The following is a 20,852-nucleotide window of genomic DNA, read 5'->3' on the forward strand; positions in this document are numbered from 1 at the left end:
ATGAAAAAAAGGGTCAAAATGAGTTTAACCGATCTTGAGTAATTGTAAGAAAGAGAAGTTTAAAGTGGTATGTTTGTTGATTTCTAGACACGGGCTCTGGCATTATTCTCTTTTCATATTTTTGATAGAATCATCAAAAATAAATGTGCTGAAGACTAAGCTTTTGTCTGGGGCGCGGCTTTAGTAGTTTAGTAAATTTGTCTCAAAATATATGTTGTGGCTCTTTCCCAAAATAAAATTAATATATTTTGCTTTTATGGCTCTTTGAGTCAAAAAGGTTCCCGACCCCTGTTTTAGAACATGTCTAAACACCCCACTATCCTTTTACAACACCTCTCCACTCATTCCCATCACCAACAAGAGCTCTAGCTTCCAATATATTTAGACCTCTTTCCTCCAGTGCACTCAAACACAATCCATCCACGTCAATCGCGGCCTTCCTCTTGGAATAATATTGCAGAGAAAGGCATATTAGTCAGAAACTTGCATCTCTTTTCCCTTATTTGGTATATAAAAGCGCTTTGAAACAAGATTCCTTTGTGCTGTGACCGAGTCATATGTCGTATTTATTCATCTCTTGAGATGGATTTAAAAATGATTCCAGCATCCAAAGGTTCAATTTACATGATTTTTAAATGCAGAAAACAAAAAAAAGCATCGCATAACTTTCTAATCTGCACCGTAATGCATTCTGCAGCCGAGCAATTCTTCTGCAAGTAATAAGTTACAAGGCATGTCATAAATTGTTCAGCTGCTCCATTTGTATTCAAATTTCTGTTACATCTAAATCCTATAAAATCTGAGTCTGAGTGCAAACCGGAAGCAGTTCTTTTACTTGGCACATTATTTCCTTCACTATAACATCACCAGAATCCTGTATCAAATGTTCTGCAATTTGCCTTATCACTATTTGAGAAATAATTGGTCTAAAGCTCGTTTTTGGTGGGGGAGGAATGTTGGAGGGCTGTAACTTTTTTTCAACAAATGTTTCTACTTCGGGCAGCACGGCAGCACAGTGGTTAGCGCGTGTGCGGCACAGTTTTGAGGTCATGAGATCGAACTTTCCTTTGTAGATTTTGCATGTTTTCACTGTGCTTGCGTGGGTTTTCTCTGATTTCCTCCCACATTCCAAAAAACATGCATGTCAGGTTAATTGGCCGCTCCAAATTGTCCCTTAGTGTGAATGAGCGAGTGAGTTGTCTGTCCCTGTGTGCCCTGCGACTGGCTGGCAACCAGTTCAGGGTGTCCCCTGCCCACTGCCCGAAGACAGCTGGGATGGGCTCCAGCACCCCCGCGACCCTACTGAGGACAAGCGGTGCAGATAATGGATGGATGGATGGTTTCTCTTCGAAGATATTACTTATCATGGATACTTACTGGAGCCAGAGCCCCACAAGAAAGAAGTCATGATTGTTTTACAATTGAACTGTAGAAAGGTTTGTAAAATAGTTTACAGGTATAGACTTTAAGAAAAATTGTTCCTACTTCTCAGATATTACCTATAATGAGTACTTTTGGAACCTAAGCCTGACAAGAAAGAGGTAATTACTGTGTTACAATGTCATTGTTTTAAAAAAGACATTTGAGTAATGGTAATATAAAACGAAACAAGGTATCAGGAGTACTGTTGCTGTTTTATTGCACAGATTTTTCATCAGATTTCCAACATAACCAGTACATTTTCATAATCTCGAGTGGGAAAATTTGAATGAAAGTCTGAAAAATGCAGTACTGTGCACGGTGGAAACATAATACTTAAAGCAATCTTGGGCAAACCGAAGATAAGGGTGCATGTTGGATCCATATCGAATATAAACCTTTGATGGAGCAAATATCTTGGTTGACATCAAACAGCATATTCTAAATGTTTTCTTTCTGTTTACAGTTTTCATATTTATATATGTACAATTCAACTAAGGGTTCTCAGAAAAAGAGAAAAAAGCTGGGCTTCAGTTGCTTTTACATCACAAACAAGCAAGCAACATTTCCAAGGTAACCACCCTTCTCCAAAAAATGCCACCCATATTCAGCTTTTAGTCCAGACTATTTCCTTCCAAAGGGAATAATAAGACTTTGAAAGGTATACTGCGTACTTTCTCTCAACAGTACTAAAGCTGATGGAGGTGGGGGGTGAATTGTCTGTGGTGCATGCAGTGAAGGTGGTGGGCAGAACCTTTTCTTTAAGGTGTGAGGAAATGGTTTCATAATTAGACAGACAAAATTTGCAGGGGAAAATAATCGACACAAAAAAACTGTAATCACTCTTTAGTACATTTGCCAAATGGCAACATCCCTGATTGAAAGTGCACTCAGTAGTTTTTTGAGGGGAGTGGATCGGAAATCCTGCTAAGACGATATGAAAGGGGGCGGCTAAGTGCTGGTGTACGTTGTGTGGAGGCAGCAGTCACAAACGGGACCTTGGAAACCACTTCGCGACTTAATGTAGTGGCCAGCATTCCTGTGTCTACGCAGATTTTGTGTGTGTCGTTAATGCTAGAGAGCACATTTATGCATCATGTTCGTCCAATAAAAAGCAGGCATCAGAATTTTTGCTACATTTCAATTGAAAAAGCATTATTAATGTGCCTAAACTGCTGGTTTAAGGGTATTGAACGTGATAATCCTGCAAGAATGTAAGGAGCAAGTTTTATTTTCATTTTTGGTTTGCCTGTTACACCCACAATACTTTTTGAGCATGCCGATAAACTCGGTGCATCAACAATTGCCGACATAAACCGTTTAAAGGTTAAGAAGGGCACTCTTATGCATGCATTTATCCAAACAAAAAAAAAACTAAAGAAAAATGTGAGGTGCTTCTTTAGTTTTCTGAATGTGCAACAATGAATCCAAAACTAGTTGGTTATCCAATCATTTATTGGAGGAATTCAACCTCTAAAGAGTCATTATTTTTCAGAGTTTGTATTATCGTTGAATTAGTTTTAAATCAAATTATCTTGAAAAAACGTTTTTGGATGGAATTTAAAACATTATTTTGATTCCAATTATGACTTGGGGTAACCTTCACGAATTGAAAGTGTTTAAATGTCCAAAGCATTTTTCCCCTTCTAATAGACTCATATTATTATTCGTGAAGTTAGTTTTAGAACAGCAGGGGCCCGCCCCAAAAATTGAAATACTTCTTCCTCTAATCAGACATTTATTTGTGTTAGATCACACACCTGCTTTTTACTGGACTGTGTATGTGTTTGTGCATGTTGAGTGGCTCAGGAAGACATGCACTGGACATGATCTGGACCCCCTTCCTCTTCGTCAGAAGTGTCTGGCGAGCTCCAGGACTCATCCGTGTCTGCTTCGGCTCCTTCGCGTCGGGTCTAAAGTGAGACGACAAAAGAGAATGTGAGCCATTGGCTGAAATTCCGAACAACCAAAGATTAGGAAGGAAAATCTTGAAAATGATCAGGGGGTGACCAAACTTTTTCAGAAGACTATCTCCAGTGCAGTGGTGCATTCTCATAGGATATAAGTCCACAATTGTAGACATTTAAGACCAATTTCACACTAAAGCAAAGTCGATCTATTTAGGCTCACCCTCGGGGGTCGTCTGTTCCTCATGTGTCTCATCAAAAACCATAGTAGCTGGGTGTCATATTGGTCACCGTGCCGCACGCTGTCATCGTCGCGATCCCGCTTGTTCTTCTTCATCACCTTCAGATCGAGTACAAACAGAGCCAATGTTTGGTTTCGTGTCCGTTTGCAAATCTTGTCTCAGAAGCCGATACCTCCTTGAGCCCCTTAAGTCCAGTGGGGTTCTCGGCGGTGGGGGCCCACAGCTTGATGTCGTGGTCCAGGCCGCTCGTGGCCATGCCTGGCAAATGAGGGTGTGGTTCCAAGCAGTTCACCTGTGTCACAACAGGCCAACGTACAATGTGTCGTTTTCCATTATTAGTTTGCCTTTTATGGTCCAACGCATACATCCCCTGCACTAACACTCACCACTCCACCTCTGTCGCCCTCCATGAATTGTACAATGCGGGCTGAGTGTTTGTCCCACAAGTAGATGTGCCCGCAGTCACTGCCGCTGACCACAAATTCACAGGAAGGCCCGTAGAAGTTGACGCCTTTTACTGTGGACGAAGGGAGAAAAATGAAAGTCAAACAGGGATATGGCGATATCTGGTCGAGTGTGCAGTCCCACCTGTTGCATTGTTGCGGTGTCCCTTATATCTCCTGCAGTAGTCAGCTCCGTCGCTATGATTGGAGTCAAACAGGTAGATGTCTTCGTCGTTGTAACTGGCTAGTAGCTCTATATTAAACCAATAAGTCAACCCTTTACATTAAAGTTTTGGCATTTTCAGATGGCTATTTCCATTAATCAGTTTCAAGTGAAGGTGGATTGTTTGAGCTGAGCAATTTAATTTTTTGGATTGTTTATTTATGGATGATGGACTCCAGGAGAACTGTGAATAGGGAAGCATAATAAGGAATGACTGCTATCGGCACATATGATGCAGAGGGGGTAAATTGTACGCTGTCGGGCCTCTCTGCTGATGAAGGTTTGCATGGCACAGCAACTCACCCCTTGTTAATGTTAGGTGTCAGATTGGGAATGGTGAAGGGGAATGAATGTTTGGTGATTTGGAGTACGTTCTTGACTGTAGCCACTTGGGGGATATGGCTTTGGTATAACGATAGATTTAAGGATTTGTGACTAAGGATACATTCTTTTCATGCTTTGCAGAGTATTTTTTTTTTTTTTTTAGCAAATACAGTAAATATGCATACATCCATCCATTATCTGCACGCTTATCCTCAGTAGGGTTGCGGGGGTGCTGGAGCCCATCCCAGCTATCTTTGGGCAGTTGGCAGGGGACACTCTGAACTGGTTGCCAGCCTATCGCAGGGCACATAGAGACAGACAACTCACTCGCTCATTCACACCTAGGGACAATTTGGACAGGCCAATTAACCTGAAATGCATGTTTTTGGAATGTGGGAAGAAACCGGAGTGGCCGGAGGAAACCCACGCAAGCACGGGGAGAACATGCAAAATCCGCACAGAAAGATTCAATCTCAAGAACTCAGAACTGTGCCGCACACGCACTAAGCTACAGTAAATAAATCAAACCAGTTACTATTAGTCGCAGTGTAGTTTTCTAGATGTTTGTTGGTAAAATCCCTACCGAAGGCGGAGGTAGAAATTGTCACTAGTCTCTTTGCTAGGTCAGTGGTTGACTAAAACTGAGTCACAAAAAGTATATCATCATCCTAGATGGTGCCTTGTCTATTAAAAGAGTCTATAGTATGATGTATGTGAACCTGGACGTAAAAATAGATAAAGCCACGTTTGCACTTGCAATTTGGTTCCAGTTTGATTTCTGTTTTCCACACTGTCCTACAAAACTAAACCAAGTTGATTTAATCATTTCATGGAGAATGAAAGTGCAAAAAGTCAGTAGTGCGTCAACCCACCTGTGCCATCATGACTGTACACGAGGCAAGTGATGTTGGTTTTAGACTCGCTGGAGACTAGATGTGAAGGGCAAAACTTCTTCAGCACGCCGTTGTTGTCATTTTCGTTGATCTTCCTCTGGTCGTAAATCCTACAGAGCATCGATGACATTGAGGTTAATCTAACAAACCAAGCATCCGAATATCTTCACCCATATCTAGTTATCGATCCAAGCGTATGAAGTGAAAGGAAAAAAATGCTGGCAGAAAATGACATTGTATGTCGACCAGTTTATATCCATACAACAGATTTGTGTTGAACTAAACGAGCTCCGGTTTCCCAATATTTGAAAACAACGTCATGGTGGAGGTCAAAATACACACCTGACGTATTGATCTCTCCCTCCTACTGCAAATTGCTGTGTCTTAGCTGGGTTGACGAAAATGGTGTAGAGGCCCACTTTTTGGTCGCCTTCCTTCACCATCACTAGTTTGCTGAAAAGTAAGGTAGAGTACAAATTTTTTACAGGGGTTATCCCCATTGGGTGTGTTTAGGAAATTTTGTGAAAACGTTTAATTTAAGCCAGGGTAGCAGTGACAAATGTTAATTTTGCTTATTGCACAATAAACTTTTGATTTGTCACGCATTTGAAAAAAAAAGGCATTTAAATATATATATATGTTATATATATATGTTTCATAAATGTATATGCGTGGGATAATGTCATGCTTTTTTCATGTTTGTAAAAGTTACATCTTCACTGAAACTTAAAGGGACACTGTGTAATATTTGACCACTAGATGTAGCTGTATTGTGTAATGAAACAGAAAACAAGTGCTACAAAGCACATTGGAAAACTACAAACTGCAGACTCAAAGTGACCAAACCACACCATTCTTCTTCTATTTTGCCCAACCTTTCACAACAAGGTTATTTTTTAAAAAACTACTCATAGCAGCAAGATGGCAGACAATCATGTCAGCTCCCTCCAGGTGAGCCTCAAGTTATATTGAATAAATAGTAATTTCTTAACATAATACTATTTTTAAAAGATTATGTGATAGTTCATGTATTTTTCTTATTTGAGTTAATATTGTATCTTTTTTAACCATTGTGGGTTTTTTTTTTACTGCAGAAGGTGCCAAATAATGGGCAATGTCCCTTTGAATTAAATCATAAGCTCCCGACAGTTCAGAAAATTCACGATTCCATTCTTTTCTCTCACTTAGCAGGACGGTCTAGACGCAGGTCGATTCCAAACACCAAGGCATCCTCACCCGCTGAGAGAAAAGAGCACGGAGAGTCGGGCTCCAGGGCTAACTGGTGCGGATACAAAACAGTGGGCGGCATTGAAAAAAATCCTGCTGGATCTGGAAGTGCATGTTTAGTCGGTGGTGGGTTACTAGACCTTGTGTGCAGCCCCTTTGTGCTGAGCCACCCTCTTAGTGTTCTTGCAGCGTTGTGTGGCAGAGAGCTCGGCCACTCGAATTTGACCATCTCGAGCGCACATAGCCAGGGTGGAGTCACCGCTGTGAGGTAGGAACTTGGCCTGATGGGCCAAGGCAAACTTGACAATGTTTCTCAAACTATCTGACTACAACAGGAAAGCAAGGATGCAATCTTTAGATCTACCCACAAAATACAACTGAATACAGTTACGGTGATCCCGTCTCAAGCAGAGAGTACAAAGCCGCTGAATTTGTCTCGACTGATTTTTTTCTATTATCAATTCTACCGTATTTACTTGCATCTAAGCTGTATTTACAACTATAATATGAAATACTGAAATCAGGGAGTCAGTGTCCATCTATCCATCCATCCAATTTTCTTCCGCTTATCCGGGGTCAGGTCGCGACTTTATGCAGGTCATCCGACAGGATTCCAAAGTGTTCCCAGGCCAGCCCAGAGACTGTCTCTAAAGCGTGTCCTGGGTCGTCCCAGAGGCCTCCTTATCAGATGCCTGGCCACCTCAACTGGCTCCACTCAACACGGAGGTGCAGTGGCTCTACACAGAGTTCCTCCCGGATGTCTGAGCTTCTCACCTTAGTAATTTCAGCTGCCTGCATGTTTATCTTAATTTTTCGGTCATGACCCAAAGTTCATGAGCCTTGGTGAGGGCAGGAACTTATATCGATTGATAAATCGAGAGCTTTGCTTTTCGCCCTCAGCTCTTTCTTCAGAAAAGACCGGTATAGAGTCCGCATGATGGCAGACGCTGCCAATTAACCAGCAGGGTGGCTGGGTGCATGTCAGGTTAATTGGCCTGTCCAAATTGTCCCTAGGTGCAAATGAGCGAGTGAGTTGTCTTTCTCTTGGTGCACTGCGACTGGCTGGCATCTAGTTCAAGGTGTCCCCTGCCCACTGCCTGAAAGATAGCTGGCGTCCCCGCAACGCTAGTAAAGATAAGCGGCACAGACCCCCATCTGAAACCAAGCCTGGAGGTAGGGTTCGCTGGCGAACGCCCTTGCTCATGGGGTCCGGCCGGGCACAGCCCTAAGAGACGACGTAAGTCCCTCTTCCCATGGGCTCAACACCTGTGGGAGGAGCCGAAGGGGTCAGGTGCATAGAGAGGCAGGTAGCAGCCAAAGTAGGGGGCCTTGGCGCACTGATCTCGGTAACAGAAACTGGGGTCAGTTTATATGCACATATTTGGTTGTGTGTCACCAGTAGCAAATGTTAGGCAGCGTGGGTTCTAAGGAACAACAAACCAAAGCAATGGGGTAAATGTGAGTACAGATTTTACGGAACACGAGTGCAAAATTTTGGTCTTTTCATTTGTAAAATTGTTTTTGCAAGACACAATGCATGAACCAAAAAAGAAAACGATTTAGAAAAATGTTTGAAGACAAAAGACAAAATTGATGTAGTGTTTCTTAACTGTTCATTGGAAAGCTCTCAAAATGACACAAGCCAAGAAATATGAAGGCTTCATCGCTTTCACAGGCTGGTGTACATGTTTTCTTTTGTTTATTTGATAATATGGCAATTTTAAGCAGTTTTAGGGGTCTGCTTCAATGCAAGTATATACAGTAATTTAAATCTAGTTTGAGGTCGCAGGTTCGATTCCCGGCTTGAAAAACGCTATATAAATGCAGACCATTTACCATTTACTTTCACGGCACGGCAGTCGAGAGGTTAGCGCATCCACGGCACAGTTCTGATATCATGGGAACAATTCCAGGTACCAGCTTACCTGGGCGGAGTTTGCATGTTCTCCCCGTGATTGCGTGGGTTTACTAAGGGCACTCTGGTCTCCTACCAAAAACATGCATCCCAGGTTAATTGGCCAGTCTAAAATGACACTTAGTGTGAATGAGGGAGTGAGTTGTCTGTCTCTTTGTGCCCGACGACTGCCTGGAAACTAGTTTAGGGTGTCCCCTGCCTGCTGCCCTAAGACAGCTGGGATGAGCTCCAGCACCCCCGCGCCCCTACTGAGGATAAGCGGTGCAGGGAATGGATGGATAGTTACTTTCAGAGTAACAAGCTATTTTTGGGTACCATTAATCTGGGGGGGGTAATACAATTTTTTTTTTATTAATGAAGTCACTGTAACTAATAACTTTTTTCAGTAACGTGCCCAACATGGGTCGTGATAACCACCTATAGTGATGTAAAAATCAAGTTCTGCTCCTCACCTGAAAGACATTGCTTTTGTGCCCACTGTCAAACTCCAGCTCTGCGCGGCGGATGGCCCAGTCCCAGATGACCACGCGAAGGTCGTCACTGCCGGACGCCAAACGTGTGCCCGACTGGTTGAAGTGCAGAGTGTTGACACAGCCCGAGTGCCTCTCCAGTCGACCCTGCAACTCCAATCTCTGCACCAGGCCCCGTGCGCCACAAACACGCCTCACAAACTGCTGCGAGTCCCGACCGATTTCCCTGCATCGGAGCGAAGGGATGGCGCGCCACGCCGGCCCGCGCAGGTCCCTCAACTCGGCCCCCAGCCACGCCTCCATCGCTTCATCGTTTCCCTCGTCGTCCTCATCCTCTTTCAGCTCTTCATCCTCGTCGTCGACATCAGAGCTGGAAGAACGAGTGTTGTTATTGCCTCCGCTTGGTCTGTTTCGCTTCTGGGCGGTCCTTCTTCCTCCATCTTTTGCCCTGTCTTGACTGCCTTCTTCGCTCTCTCTATCACCATCCTCAGTAAGTGAAAAGAGGCCGCTGCCGTCCATGCTGTCAGTGTCTTCCTCCTGCTCCTCATCGTCGTCATTGTTGTCGTCTTCTTCCTCCTTTAGCTCACGTTGCGCAACAATCGTATCACCAGATGCCTCGCCATTGTCTTGAGCTAAAAAAGTACACATACCATATTTATTCAAGTATAACATGCACTTGTGTATAACGTGCAGCCCTAAGTTTTGATAAAAAATTGGTTAGGTATAATACTTTGGTTCACTTTTTCTAAGCTCAAACTAAGCAGTGTAGGTCACAAACGTATAAAATGATCACGACGGGTATTATACTTGGATCATCGCGGTGGAAGTGCCGTATCTTAACCTCCAGACCACTAGGGTTATAATGAAATGAAAATGAAAAGATCTGCATTTATATAGCGCTTTTCAAGTCAAGACTTCCCAAAGCGCTTTACAGTGTGCTTCACATTTCCCAATAACGGCCGTGCAGCCATGTAAGGCGCTAACCTGCTTATTGGGGGCATTAGGGGTTCAGTGTCTTACCCAAGAACACTTCGACATGTAACACGGAGGAGCCGCGATTCGAACTGCGATCCCAAAACGAGCACTCTACCTCCTGATGACACAGGAAAAGTATTTGATTTGATCGCATCATCACACTATTTTTACTCACGATACCATGTTGCGCAACATTGTTTTGGTTGAACCATTTCCCATACTACTCCGTTACAATGGTGTACAACGTCACACAGTGAGTAAAAATAGTGTTATGAGATAAATTAAAAAGCCTTTTCCTATGTAACCCATAACACTAGTGACCTAAGTATTGGTGCTCTCGTTGACAAGATCAGGGTTCAAATTCCATTGTAATAAATGTTGTGCAATGTGGTCAGCGACATTTCCCACATGATAAACCATTGCTCAAATATGGTAATGTACTAAACCTCGGATATAATGCTCACCCAAACTTTGAGATCATTCTTGGATACAAAAAAATGTGCATTATGCACTGAAAAATACGTTAAGTTGTTGGCATTACATTTGAAAAACTATTTAATTATATTATTGAAAAAAAAAACAGAATTGTTTCTAGATGGAAAGGAAATCAACATCTTAAAGCTGAACATATGAAAATAAAAAATAATGTTGAATTCAATCGAAAGTAGATCGACGGTATTTTTCACAGTATTTTTTTCTGACCTTTGAACGATGAGGCAGACGTGCTAACCAGTGAGCTATTGTATGACAGGTTTTCAATACATCTAAAAAGTTAGTTTGTCTGCATTTCAGCAGTGGGGGGAATTGATGGGTGTTTATTGTTTTCAAGGTTACCTTGCCTAATTTATCTTAGACTTGACTTTAGGTTATAACATTCCTAAAATAGAAGCATGTTACCATTTAGAGGACAAAATAAAACAGGACCTTGACTTTGCGCAATAAGGCATTTCAACAGGAGTCACAATTTTGGGTAGTCAGTCATTTTATCTGACATTCATGCTGACATTCTTGCTAGCTCATGCATCAAGCGAAGACAATGAAACTTCATGTGTCAAGAAATATTTATAGAAAATGTCCCAATTTTTAAAAAAAAAAGTCTTATTATTCTTAAGTTAAAATATCCTGATGGGTAAAGAAAAGTAATGTTACTGTATTTATGCATATATAATGCACACTTGCATACAACAGTTCTGTGTACAAAGAATGACAATACTAAGGAAATTATTATTATTAAATTATCCTTAATTTTTGATTAAAAATGAGTAGGAAATTTTGTTTCACTTTTTCTCATGAATAAAATGAATGAAATATTTTATGGACAATGAAAACTATGAATACACAACCAACATAAAATTTACTATGTATTTACTGTCTTTCAAAGTCGGATTCATCATCAGATACACCAAAGAGTTGTTTCCCTCAATAATTTATATCTCTCAGGATGACTTTGTTTTCTATATTTTCTAACATTCGTCTCTGGTACTGTGAATTAAAATAGCGTGATGAGATAAAGTCTAATGCCTTACTCTATGTGATCTATATCGCTGGTGGTCTCGTGGTTAGGATTAAGCACTCTAACGACCGCAACCGGGTTATCTGAAATACCTTCCAACCCATTGAGACATCCCACCAATGCCCCAGTGTGCATTTGCAAGCGGACAAGGCGAAATGTTTTTGTTCTACCCATCATCGGCCTTTCAAAGCGATGATAAATTCAGTTGAAAGCAGTGACCACTTACAATTTTTGTTTTTATAGTCGTATTTGACTCTTTCATTGCTTCAAAAACTGTTTTCTAATACAGCTTATACGTTTGGCGTGATTTTCTGTGGTGGCTTTTTAACATTGTTGACTACTGTAATCAAGCAGTGTATTATGTTTATGCATGCCAACCTTTGTTTGATATCATCGGTAAAAGTTCTGTTTACAACAATTTTGAGTTTCAGTGTTGCTGGGTTCACCTATTGAGAAAAAAACAAGTTGATCAATCTAGAGAAGGGGTCGGCAATCTTTGACACGCGTGCCAACAGTGACACGCGAGGAGTTAACCAGTGGCACGCGAGCGCACTGCAAAATAATGATTATGTATTTTAAAAATGCGCATTTTTACCTGATATTTTCAGTTGCGTGCCGAGTTGTTTTGAGGCTTTACGGTCGTCATTCCGAGACAAAACATGAACATGAATTCAAGGATGAGTCTGAACAGGCGGAGACATTAAAACGCGCTATGTCCACGTACGGCAAACAAACACAGACCCTGAAAACTTGTCACTGCTAAAAACACCACCACTGATCAAATCACAGAAAACCATTTATATCTGCGACCAAATCAGTTGTTATTTCTGTTGCAGTCTTTTTTTTGTGCTGTTCAGCTATTATTTCTGTTGCACTTATTTTCAAGTAGCCTTCTGCCTGTAATTTCAAGTATTGATATTTTCTGCAAAAATATTTCATTGATGAATTGTATGGTAGCTGTCCATATCACTTGTTTTTGATTGTAGTTCATTGTTGATGAAAAATGGTTAATTCCTGTGGTAAAAAGTTGAAGTCACAGATGGCTACAGGCCTTTTAGTTAATTGATGAACAAGAATATTGGAAGATGAATTGGTCAGCTATACAATTTCAATGTATATCCATGTTGCAAATTCGGACTGGTGTAAAATTCCAGCTCTGTTGGATATAAAACATTGTTGTGGAAGTCATTAATCTTGGTGTGGCGCACTGAATTACAAGGAAATTTGAAAGTGGCACTCCACACCAAAAAGGTTTCTGACCCCTGGTCTAGAGCAGTGTTTTTAAACCCCTTTAGAACCAAGGTACACTTTTATTTATAAAAATGTTCAGAGGCACACCGTCCGTCGAAAATGTTTGAAAATGAAGTTATGTCAAATATTTCACTGTTCTACTTCATAAGAAGATAATTAGTATATAAAAAGATGACAATAATACTTAAAAATCGAATGATGTGCTTTATGTTTTTATTTTTACAGTGCAATCTTACACCGCTTTGTGAAACAAAGTTTTTAAATGTAGTGTGCTACCTTATGAGCAGATAATTAGTACCGTATTTTCCGCACTATAGGGCGCACCGGGTTATAGGGCGCACCCCCAAAAAATAGTTTTTGGTCCTATATCTTCCATAGATAAGGCGCACCGGATTATAAGGCGCTACAATGGGAACGTCGACAAAACAGTCAGATGATTCAGTCCAACTGATTACCCCCTTAACAGTCCCAAAGCTTGCAAAGAAGCAAATACGTGTCGTAGACACGTGCGGATGCGGTGTCCGTACGATGTCACTTAAATGCGTCATTTCAAATATCATTCGGAAGGCTAAAGTCTTGGGATTCAAGAAATGCCAAACATTTCTTAGTTTTTATTTTCTTTTTCGCTCGCAACTTTACTGTGCATATGACAATAAACACTTGGAATTGGGGGTTGTTGCGTAAGAGTCGGATTTGGGCACAACACCGGCTCGGGAGCTTTTATACCCGTGGTCCACACGAGAAAATGACGCAGAAATGACGCGATGAGGAAGCGGAACAGTCGCCGGCGTCTGTTTTGCGGGCATACCACCGATGAACAGCGGATTGGCCAATTTTGCGCATTTTCCATCGCGGGCAACCACGGGCAAAAAAAAAAAAACGCAAAATTTTAGCCGTGATTCAGCCGCAAACGGCTGTGTGACCGGCCCCTTACCTAAGTTCTCACGTTCAATAATGATACGCAATCATGGTCTTCTTACAACCGTGAGTGAAGTAAATCCAGGAGAGTTAAATATGTACAAATACAGACTAATGAAACATGTTTCTTTATGGCGTACTTTAGCAAGCTTGCTACGCCATTGCTAAACTCGGCCAACTGCAGGGTTTGTTTTGGCCATCTAGCCAATCCGAGGCTCCGAATAACTTCAGCCAATAGCGATCGATTTAACTGATGATTGTCACATCTTTTTCGGCCAATTGCAGGGTTTGTTTTGGCCCTCTAGCCTATCCGAGGCTCCGAATAACTTTAGCCAATAGTGATCGATTCAACTGATGATTGACACATTGGTTAGCCAATGAAACGCCGGTATATAAATCCCAGCATACACCGCGGACTACTTGGCGTTCGGGGGAAAATCTAGTCGGCGGCTGCAAGATAGTTGCAAGACTGCGAGATAATTTTGTTCCATAAATAAGGCGCACTGTAATATAAGGCGCATGGTCAGCTTTTGAAAAAAATTAAGACTTTTAGGTGCGCCTTATAGTGCGGAAAATACGGTATATAAAAAGTATATAAAAATCTACTGCCACCTACTGATATGGATGACTATTAAAGTTCCTCGTCTGAAGATGGCAAAAATATTGAATAAAGGCCTGATTTTTGACAAGATAAAATTGGGCAAATTCCAGCAGCACACTAGACAAGGTCTCACGGCACACTAGTGTGCCCCGGCACACTGGTTGAAAAACACTGGTCTAGAGTATGACGTCTTTACAGGGTAGGATCTTTCGGCATAACACTGGGTTCGATTCGGTTTAAAGTCATTAAACTTTGGTCAGCGAAACTTTTCAACTGATCAATCATTTCCCGAACACGGCAATATACCGTATAACCTCGTATAAATCCCGCACCAAAATTTTGAATACTTTGTTAGGTTTAAAAAATGCGCCTTATACAAGAATAAGTACGGTATTTGAAATAAAGTTATACCACTTTGTTCGGCTCCGTCTTTACTCCCACATGCGTCTCCGTCTTTGTGTTGGTCCTCTCCGGATTCTTTATCCCCAGAAGCTCCTAGAAAAGAACCCAGCAGTGCTTAAAATCGAAAGCCGACATGGCTACTGCAGGTGGTTTTCCGAGTGAGATACCATTGAGTGACGTGGTTTTGCCTTCGGTTTCAGCCATGGCGTCCGCGTTTGCAAAATCTGTCACACACAAAAGCAAAGTTACTCGTCAATCTCAAATACATCAGATTGCTAATTAAACTTGAGAAAGTTTGCATGCAATATTCGCGTGAGCGTCGTTTGCACCCTGGTAGCCAGGTTAAGCAGCAAGCTAACACGAGCCTAATGTATCCGAACTCTTTATGACGGCATTGATAAACTCAGTTTGACGTTTATAGGAAGAGGGCATTAGCTTAGATCTGGACAGCCTCCGTAAAATATCACCAAATAAGCAGCTCTCATCTTTGTTGCTGAAAGCACCTGTTAAATCAAAGCGAAACGGGACGTAGCGTTTTTACCTCGATTCGCAGGCCCTACTGAGCGCACTTCTCTTCTTTTTCCTATAGCTTATTCCGTATTATCTTTTTATGCAGTAGCTTTGCAAGCATCACAACGCGGCTGGGTCGGACAGGCCGAGGCAACAAAATCCCTGCATTTTGCGTAAACCTTCTAGACGAAAAAAATGAGGAACCGAGAAGCGTTCAATTAAGGTCGCCTGCACTGTTTATGTTTTGACGGTTCAGCTTCTATTTTGGGGGAGGGGGTGGACTTCCTATCGCGTCATCCGTGACGTCAGAAACCCGGAAGTTGCACTGGCGTTAGAAAAATGGAATTACGCACAGTATTCCGTGGTAATTAAAATCAGTTTTTTTCTTTGTATTTTATTTATGTTTACGGCTCGAACTTAAGTTTGGTTGGTTGAATTTTAATGGCGCTATCCTAGGAGGCGGGGCTTCTGGTCAGAATAACAAGAGGAAATGATGCAAAAATCAAATAAACCTTTGTGTTATATATGACCACTAGATCGCAGTGTTGTCTAATGCTGCTTTGCTGTGCTCTGGGTTTACAAGATTCCAGACATGGCGGCGACCACTGAGTAAAAGAAATACGAATTTCTGGAGCTATGATTTTTTAAATAAAAACTAACATTGGTATAATAGTTTATGTATCTTTGCCTAGTATTAAAATCATGTTTTTTTTTCTATTCTATCTACGTTGGTCATATCCCTCAAAAGGGGTGATCGACGGCAAGACAAACACATACAATAACAAAGAAAATAAAAGGGAAAACAATTGCAAAAAACACACATACATTTTTTTGGACCATTGCCAACCCAAATGCCCAAACACCCAAACAAGTTAGGTACCTCGGCACCTAAGTTGGTCATGCTTTCGTCCCTCCAGATGAAACGGGACACAAGAAAGCGGCCATGTCACTCGGTTCAGGGTAACACAACACACTCTTCTGTTTAACAGCAGGGCCCGACAGCTTTCACTGGTTTACCCCTGCCGCATCATACAGGTGCCCTGCCCATCCCTTAGAACACACCCAAACATCCCACTATCCTTTTACAACACCTCTCCACTCGTTCCTATCACCAACAATAGCTCTAGCTTTCACTATATTTAGACCTCTTCCTTCTCTTCCTTTAGTGCACTCATAACACCATCCATCCACGTCAATCGCGGCCTTCCTCTTGGTCTCCTTCCATTGACTTCTGCTCTGTAGATCCTCAACCCTGTGATGGGGGGGGCCTCTACTCGTGAGAGGTAAGAGAAAATGGAGGGAGCGAGTGGACTGGGGATCCTCTCCTCTCTAGCTCTACTCCCTAAGAGACAGCAAGGCAAAGAAAGGGGGGCGGGAGACCAAAAAGTCTCGCAAACCTTAGTTATAGGGTCACTAAATGTGAGAGGATGTTTTTTCAATTAATTAAAAAAATTTTGTACCACTAGGAGGCACAAAATATTAGACCCTGTTCCTCTGGGAGGTCGCTGGTTCGCGCCTCGGCCGAGACATACCTAATTGGTATAATGGCGGCGCCCTCTGTTGGCTGCGGCTGCATCGACTCGCTACAACGGGTCAGGTGTATCGACATTTCGTTCTGTGTACATTGTTACAAAGAATGACAATACAAAGGAAATTATTATTATTATTATTATCATTATTATTATTAAATTGATTTGTGTTTTTATATGTATTTTAATTAGAAAAGCCACAAATGAGGCTATGTGTATTGTTCAATTACAAAATAGTGATTTACGATCTAGTATGAGTACTTACACAAAAACGCCGCTACCCGTTTGTGCCGTGGTCCGTCTCATCTCTAAAGAGCAAAATGTACACTGGTAAAGAACTGCGACCAGATGATGAAGGTGCTGTGCCTGAATCAGTTCAAGAGGTTTTCCCTGATACTGGTTACATTACAAAACAAAGGTATCTATTTCATGTGGGGTAGAAAACTCCTACCCCAAAAAAGGGCCTTTTTGGGGTAGGAGAATCCATTATCTGCACTGCTTATCCTCAGTAGGGTCATGGGGGTGCTGGAGTCCATCCCAGCTATCTCCGGGCAGTGGGCAGGGGACACCCTGAACTGGTTGTCAGACAGTCACAGGGCACACAGGGACAGACAATTCGCTCGCTCATTCACACCTAGGAACAATTTGGATTGTCCAATTAACCTAACATGCATGTTTTTGGAATGTGGGAAGAAACCGGCGTGCCCAAAGGGAAACCCACGCAAGGATGGAGAGAACATGCAAACTTCACACAGGAGGTTCGACCTCATGACCTCAGAACTGTGCCGCACACGCGCTAACCACTGCGCCGCCATGGTGCCCATAGTGTAAACAATTCAATGTAAAAAATCTTAGTCACAGTATGAGAAATAAAATACTGCTAAACCACTGGTTCAGACCAAAAGTCAAGAGAGTCAAACCAAAAAAACAGCAATGTAACGGAAATACAAACACACTATGAGAATGTCATCAAGAGAACTAGAACGCCTTCCCTTGCATAATATTTTTTAAATAAAGTAAGCAGCACAAAAAAAGGGCAAAAACAATTGGATTTAATTCGAAAGTTATATTTTATGTATAATCTTACGCCCCCTTGGCAATATCATTATAGTGCTGGTTAAAATGGGAAGACAGTATCGATCCCAAAACAATAGTATCAATCCAATCCAAGTACTCGCTCAGCTTTGAAAAAATAAATATTTGAAACAAATCAGCCTACTCTTGGTTGTCACTCAGTTTGTGGTTAAACCCGATCGAGATGAATAATGTAGGACATTCAACATTGTGTCAAAATTCCGTTTTGCCATGTCAACAAAAAATGATGAAACAATGTCAGAACAAGTGCATTAAATACTACACTTTAATTCAAATATTCACAGTGACTGATAACATGTAGGAGCAACTGGTGTGAGTGTTGGTGTTATCTCGCATGTGTGAACCAAAGGTTGCCTTGACAATTTCCACCCAAGACTGCCGCAGCCAGGAGTAAAGCTTTCTCAGCACCCGAGTTTCAGTTTGAAAGAAGCCAGCAAGCGGACAGGAGGTCCAGCTTGCAAGGGACCCAGCTTAACAAGCAAATAAACTAGACTTCTCCTGAGCCAGCAAAGAACCAAAAGGACCAAGCCTTATCGACCCCACAGCCAAATTGCTGGGATCCAGCTTCATCACCATGCGGGGATACTGCTCCAGACCAAGCCTACAGACTTATGGACTGCCGCCCTAGCACTGAGGACATCAAAACTGCAGGCTACCATCAAAGAATCAAGACCAAAGTTTGTCTTGTGGGTCATAAATAGATTGGTTGGACTTTAGGTGGGAATTCTATATAATTACAATCACGCCCAGTTGCTTCATATCTTCATCCATCCATTATCTGCACTGCTTGTCCTCAGTAGGGTCACGGGGGTGCTGGAGCGCGTCACAGCTATACATCCTGAACCGGTTGCCAGCCAATCGCAGGGCACACAGGGACAGACAATTCGCTCGCTCAGTCACACCTAAGGACAATTCAGACCGGCTAATTAACCTGACATGCATGTGTTGGAATGTGGGAGAAAACTGGAGTGCCCGGAGGACACCCACGCAAGCCACACAGGAGGGTTCGATCTCATGATCGAAGAACTGTGTCGCACATGCACTAACCACTGCGCTGCCGTACTGCCCTGCTTTACATCTTATCTACAGTAAACTTTAAGCCAAAGTCGTTTTCCTATCCAAATGGTGCCATCCAAGATCCCAATTTTTGCCTTTCTTAGTTCTACTTTCTTTTCCTTGTTTTGTTTTTATGTTTCATTTAAGTTCCGTTATTAGATTCTTAGTAAAGAAAATGTCATAAATCCAAGAGTGTGTGTCTTGATTAAAGTATGTTGAAATGTCAAAAACTGTGAAAATAATTCATTAAAGTTATGCTTAGCAAACCCTTACTGATATGATTATCCAAAAACAAATGTGGTTCTCCCAAAAAGGCGAAACGGGTTTGAAAAGAATATACTCGGCTCTTTAATTTAAACGATCATTTGTTAAAATAACATACTGAACACCTCAAATTGCTACAATAACAAACGTTTATATTTTGATAAGAACATTAGATAACTACGATTTTTGGGTGGATTGGGTGTTGGTAACATTCCAAAAATAACTTTAAAACTAAAACTGCAGGAAAAAGTGCCATAAAAGGGACATTGCGCTTCTGTTTACACAAGTTATCAGGTCCAGTATGGCAAAGTAGAATAAAACATCCAACGTTCAACAAGATAACTTCCTTCCTGTGTTTATGTCAGGCTCTTAATGATCATGCTGGATGGGGGGTTGAGGGGGATTGGGGGGGGGGGGGGGGGGGGCGGCATTCTCTTTCCGTCCTGAATGACTGCAGGACCTTCACTTTTATCTTAGTATCAAATATGTGAAAGTGTAAACACAATCAGTTTAAAGTTTAGGGCTGGTCTTGTCCTTCCTCCTTCGTAGTCTTTGGCCAGTTTAGGTGTCAATCATCACATTTGGTTATGTTCAGGATTAAAGGTGGTCAGAATAAATGTAAATATAAAATAAATAATCTATATATTTGAGGTGAGTTTCAAATGATTTATCACCATATTATATTTGTTATTTTTATGTATCAGCCATTGTATTAAACATCATTCTTTACTCAGAAATGACAAAACGATAAATGTTTGATTAGATTAAAGCTGAAATATTCCTATTTTAAGGCCTTTCATACTAAACTACAACTACTAAAGCTGTTTCACAAGATGGGAGAAAGCGCTGGTTAGGATGCTGAAAGTTTCAGTGCAAAATACTACGTTGACTTTGCGTGACAGAAAATAATTGAGGAGCACTGATTGAAAGTAGGAAAACAAAATGTTTTTTTTTTCTATGCTACAGTTGTACCTCGTTTTTTCCCTGCCAATCAAAGGATAAATAAGATTTAGGTTAATGTATTTGTAAATGTGACTGTGTCACAACCCTCACTGCACATCACTGTTTCACACGTCTTCCGTGAGAGCGACGCACCCCCTCCGAAAAGCCACTTGAAGGCGGAGGAAAGGAGGGGGGTTGCTTAACCCGCATATGACCTACATCACTTAAGTTGATCTTCCACTTGTGCTGCTGGTGACCGAGGAGGCTGTAATCATGCAGTAGACTTGTGCGGGCCAACTTTATGATTTCTCCAAATAGTTGAGGCTGTGTCTGTCCGTCATGGAGTTCTGGAGGCAGTGCGCTGCTTGGCTGATCGGCTGCAAGGTGCTCCCCGTCAACCACCGCGTCACAACGGATGCGGCTCAAGTTTTTGACCTGGCGCAGACGCTGCGCGACGGCGTGCTGCTGTGTCAGCTGCTCAACAACTTGAGGGCGCGAAGTATCGACCTGAGGCACATCAACCTCAGGCCTCAGATGTCCCAGGTAACAACGCCACACATTCCACGACAACTTCATTTGTATTTAACTATATGGGATGGCCTACATTGGTGGCACTGGGGTGCCCCCTGAGTCCAGCTGCGGTGCCCGCAGACCTGTTCTTGAAATACCTCACCAGTGCTTGGTCATTGTGATTTGGTAATAAAATATTTTTAGCTGTTGACTGAGTCTATGC

The 20,852-nt window shown here is 41.9% G+C and overlaps 2 protein-coding genes across 3 annotated transcripts in view; one reads left to right on the forward strand and one right to left on the reverse strand.

The window, feature by feature from the left end:
• Positions 1 to 1,615: 1,615 nt before the first annotated feature.
• On the reverse strand, positions 1,616 to 15,494 carry dcaf8 (DDB1 and CUL4 associated factor 8). The gene is made up of 13 exons (XM_088327408.1): positions 15,265 to 15,494; positions 14,891 to 14,947; positions 14,733 to 14,816; positions 9,046 to 9,695; positions 6,819 to 6,959; positions 6,636 to 6,730; positions 5,794 to 5,904; positions 5,431 to 5,561; positions 4,157 to 4,264; positions 3,955 to 4,085; positions 3,741 to 3,860; positions 3,550 to 3,666; positions 1,616 to 3,332 (listed from the first exon to the last, which is right to left on the reverse strand). The coding sequence occupies exons 2-13, from the start codon at positions 14,925 to 14,927 to the stop codon at positions 3,225 to 3,227; spliced, it is 1,833 nt and encodes a 610-aa protein (XP_088183534.1). The 5' UTR covers positions 14,928 to 14,947; positions 15,265 to 15,494; the 3' UTR covers positions 1,616 to 3,224.
• Positions 15,495 to 15,573: 79 nt separating this feature from the next.
• The window catches only part of LOC148373625 (guanine nucleotide exchange factor VAV3-like), a 77,006-nt gene continuing 71,727 nt past the window's right edge, over positions 15,574 to 20,852 (forward strand). The window contains exons 1-3 of one of the 2 annotated variants that reach the window (XM_088327429.1): positions 15,574 to 15,597; positions 16,400 to 16,516; positions 20,438 to 20,662. In XM_088327429.1, the coding sequence (XP_088183555.1) occupies positions 20,459 to 20,662 (204 nt within the window). In that variant the 5' untranslated portion in view covers positions 15,574 to 15,597; positions 16,400 to 16,516; positions 20,438 to 20,458. Of the gene's footprint in view, positions 15,598 to 16,399; positions 16,517 to 20,379; positions 20,663 to 20,852 lie in introns of those variants that run through there. The other variant, XM_088327436.1, reaches the window with a different exon arrangement.

The sequence above is a fragment of the Urocampus carinirostris genome, chromosome 1 (assembly GCF_059441175.1).
Source record: "Urocampus carinirostris isolate Australia breed hairy pipefish chromosome 1, RoL_Ucar_1.0, whole genome shotgun sequence".
Taxonomy (NCBI): domain Eukaryota; kingdom Metazoa; phylum Chordata; class Actinopteri; order Syngnathiformes; family Syngnathidae; genus Urocampus; species Urocampus carinirostris.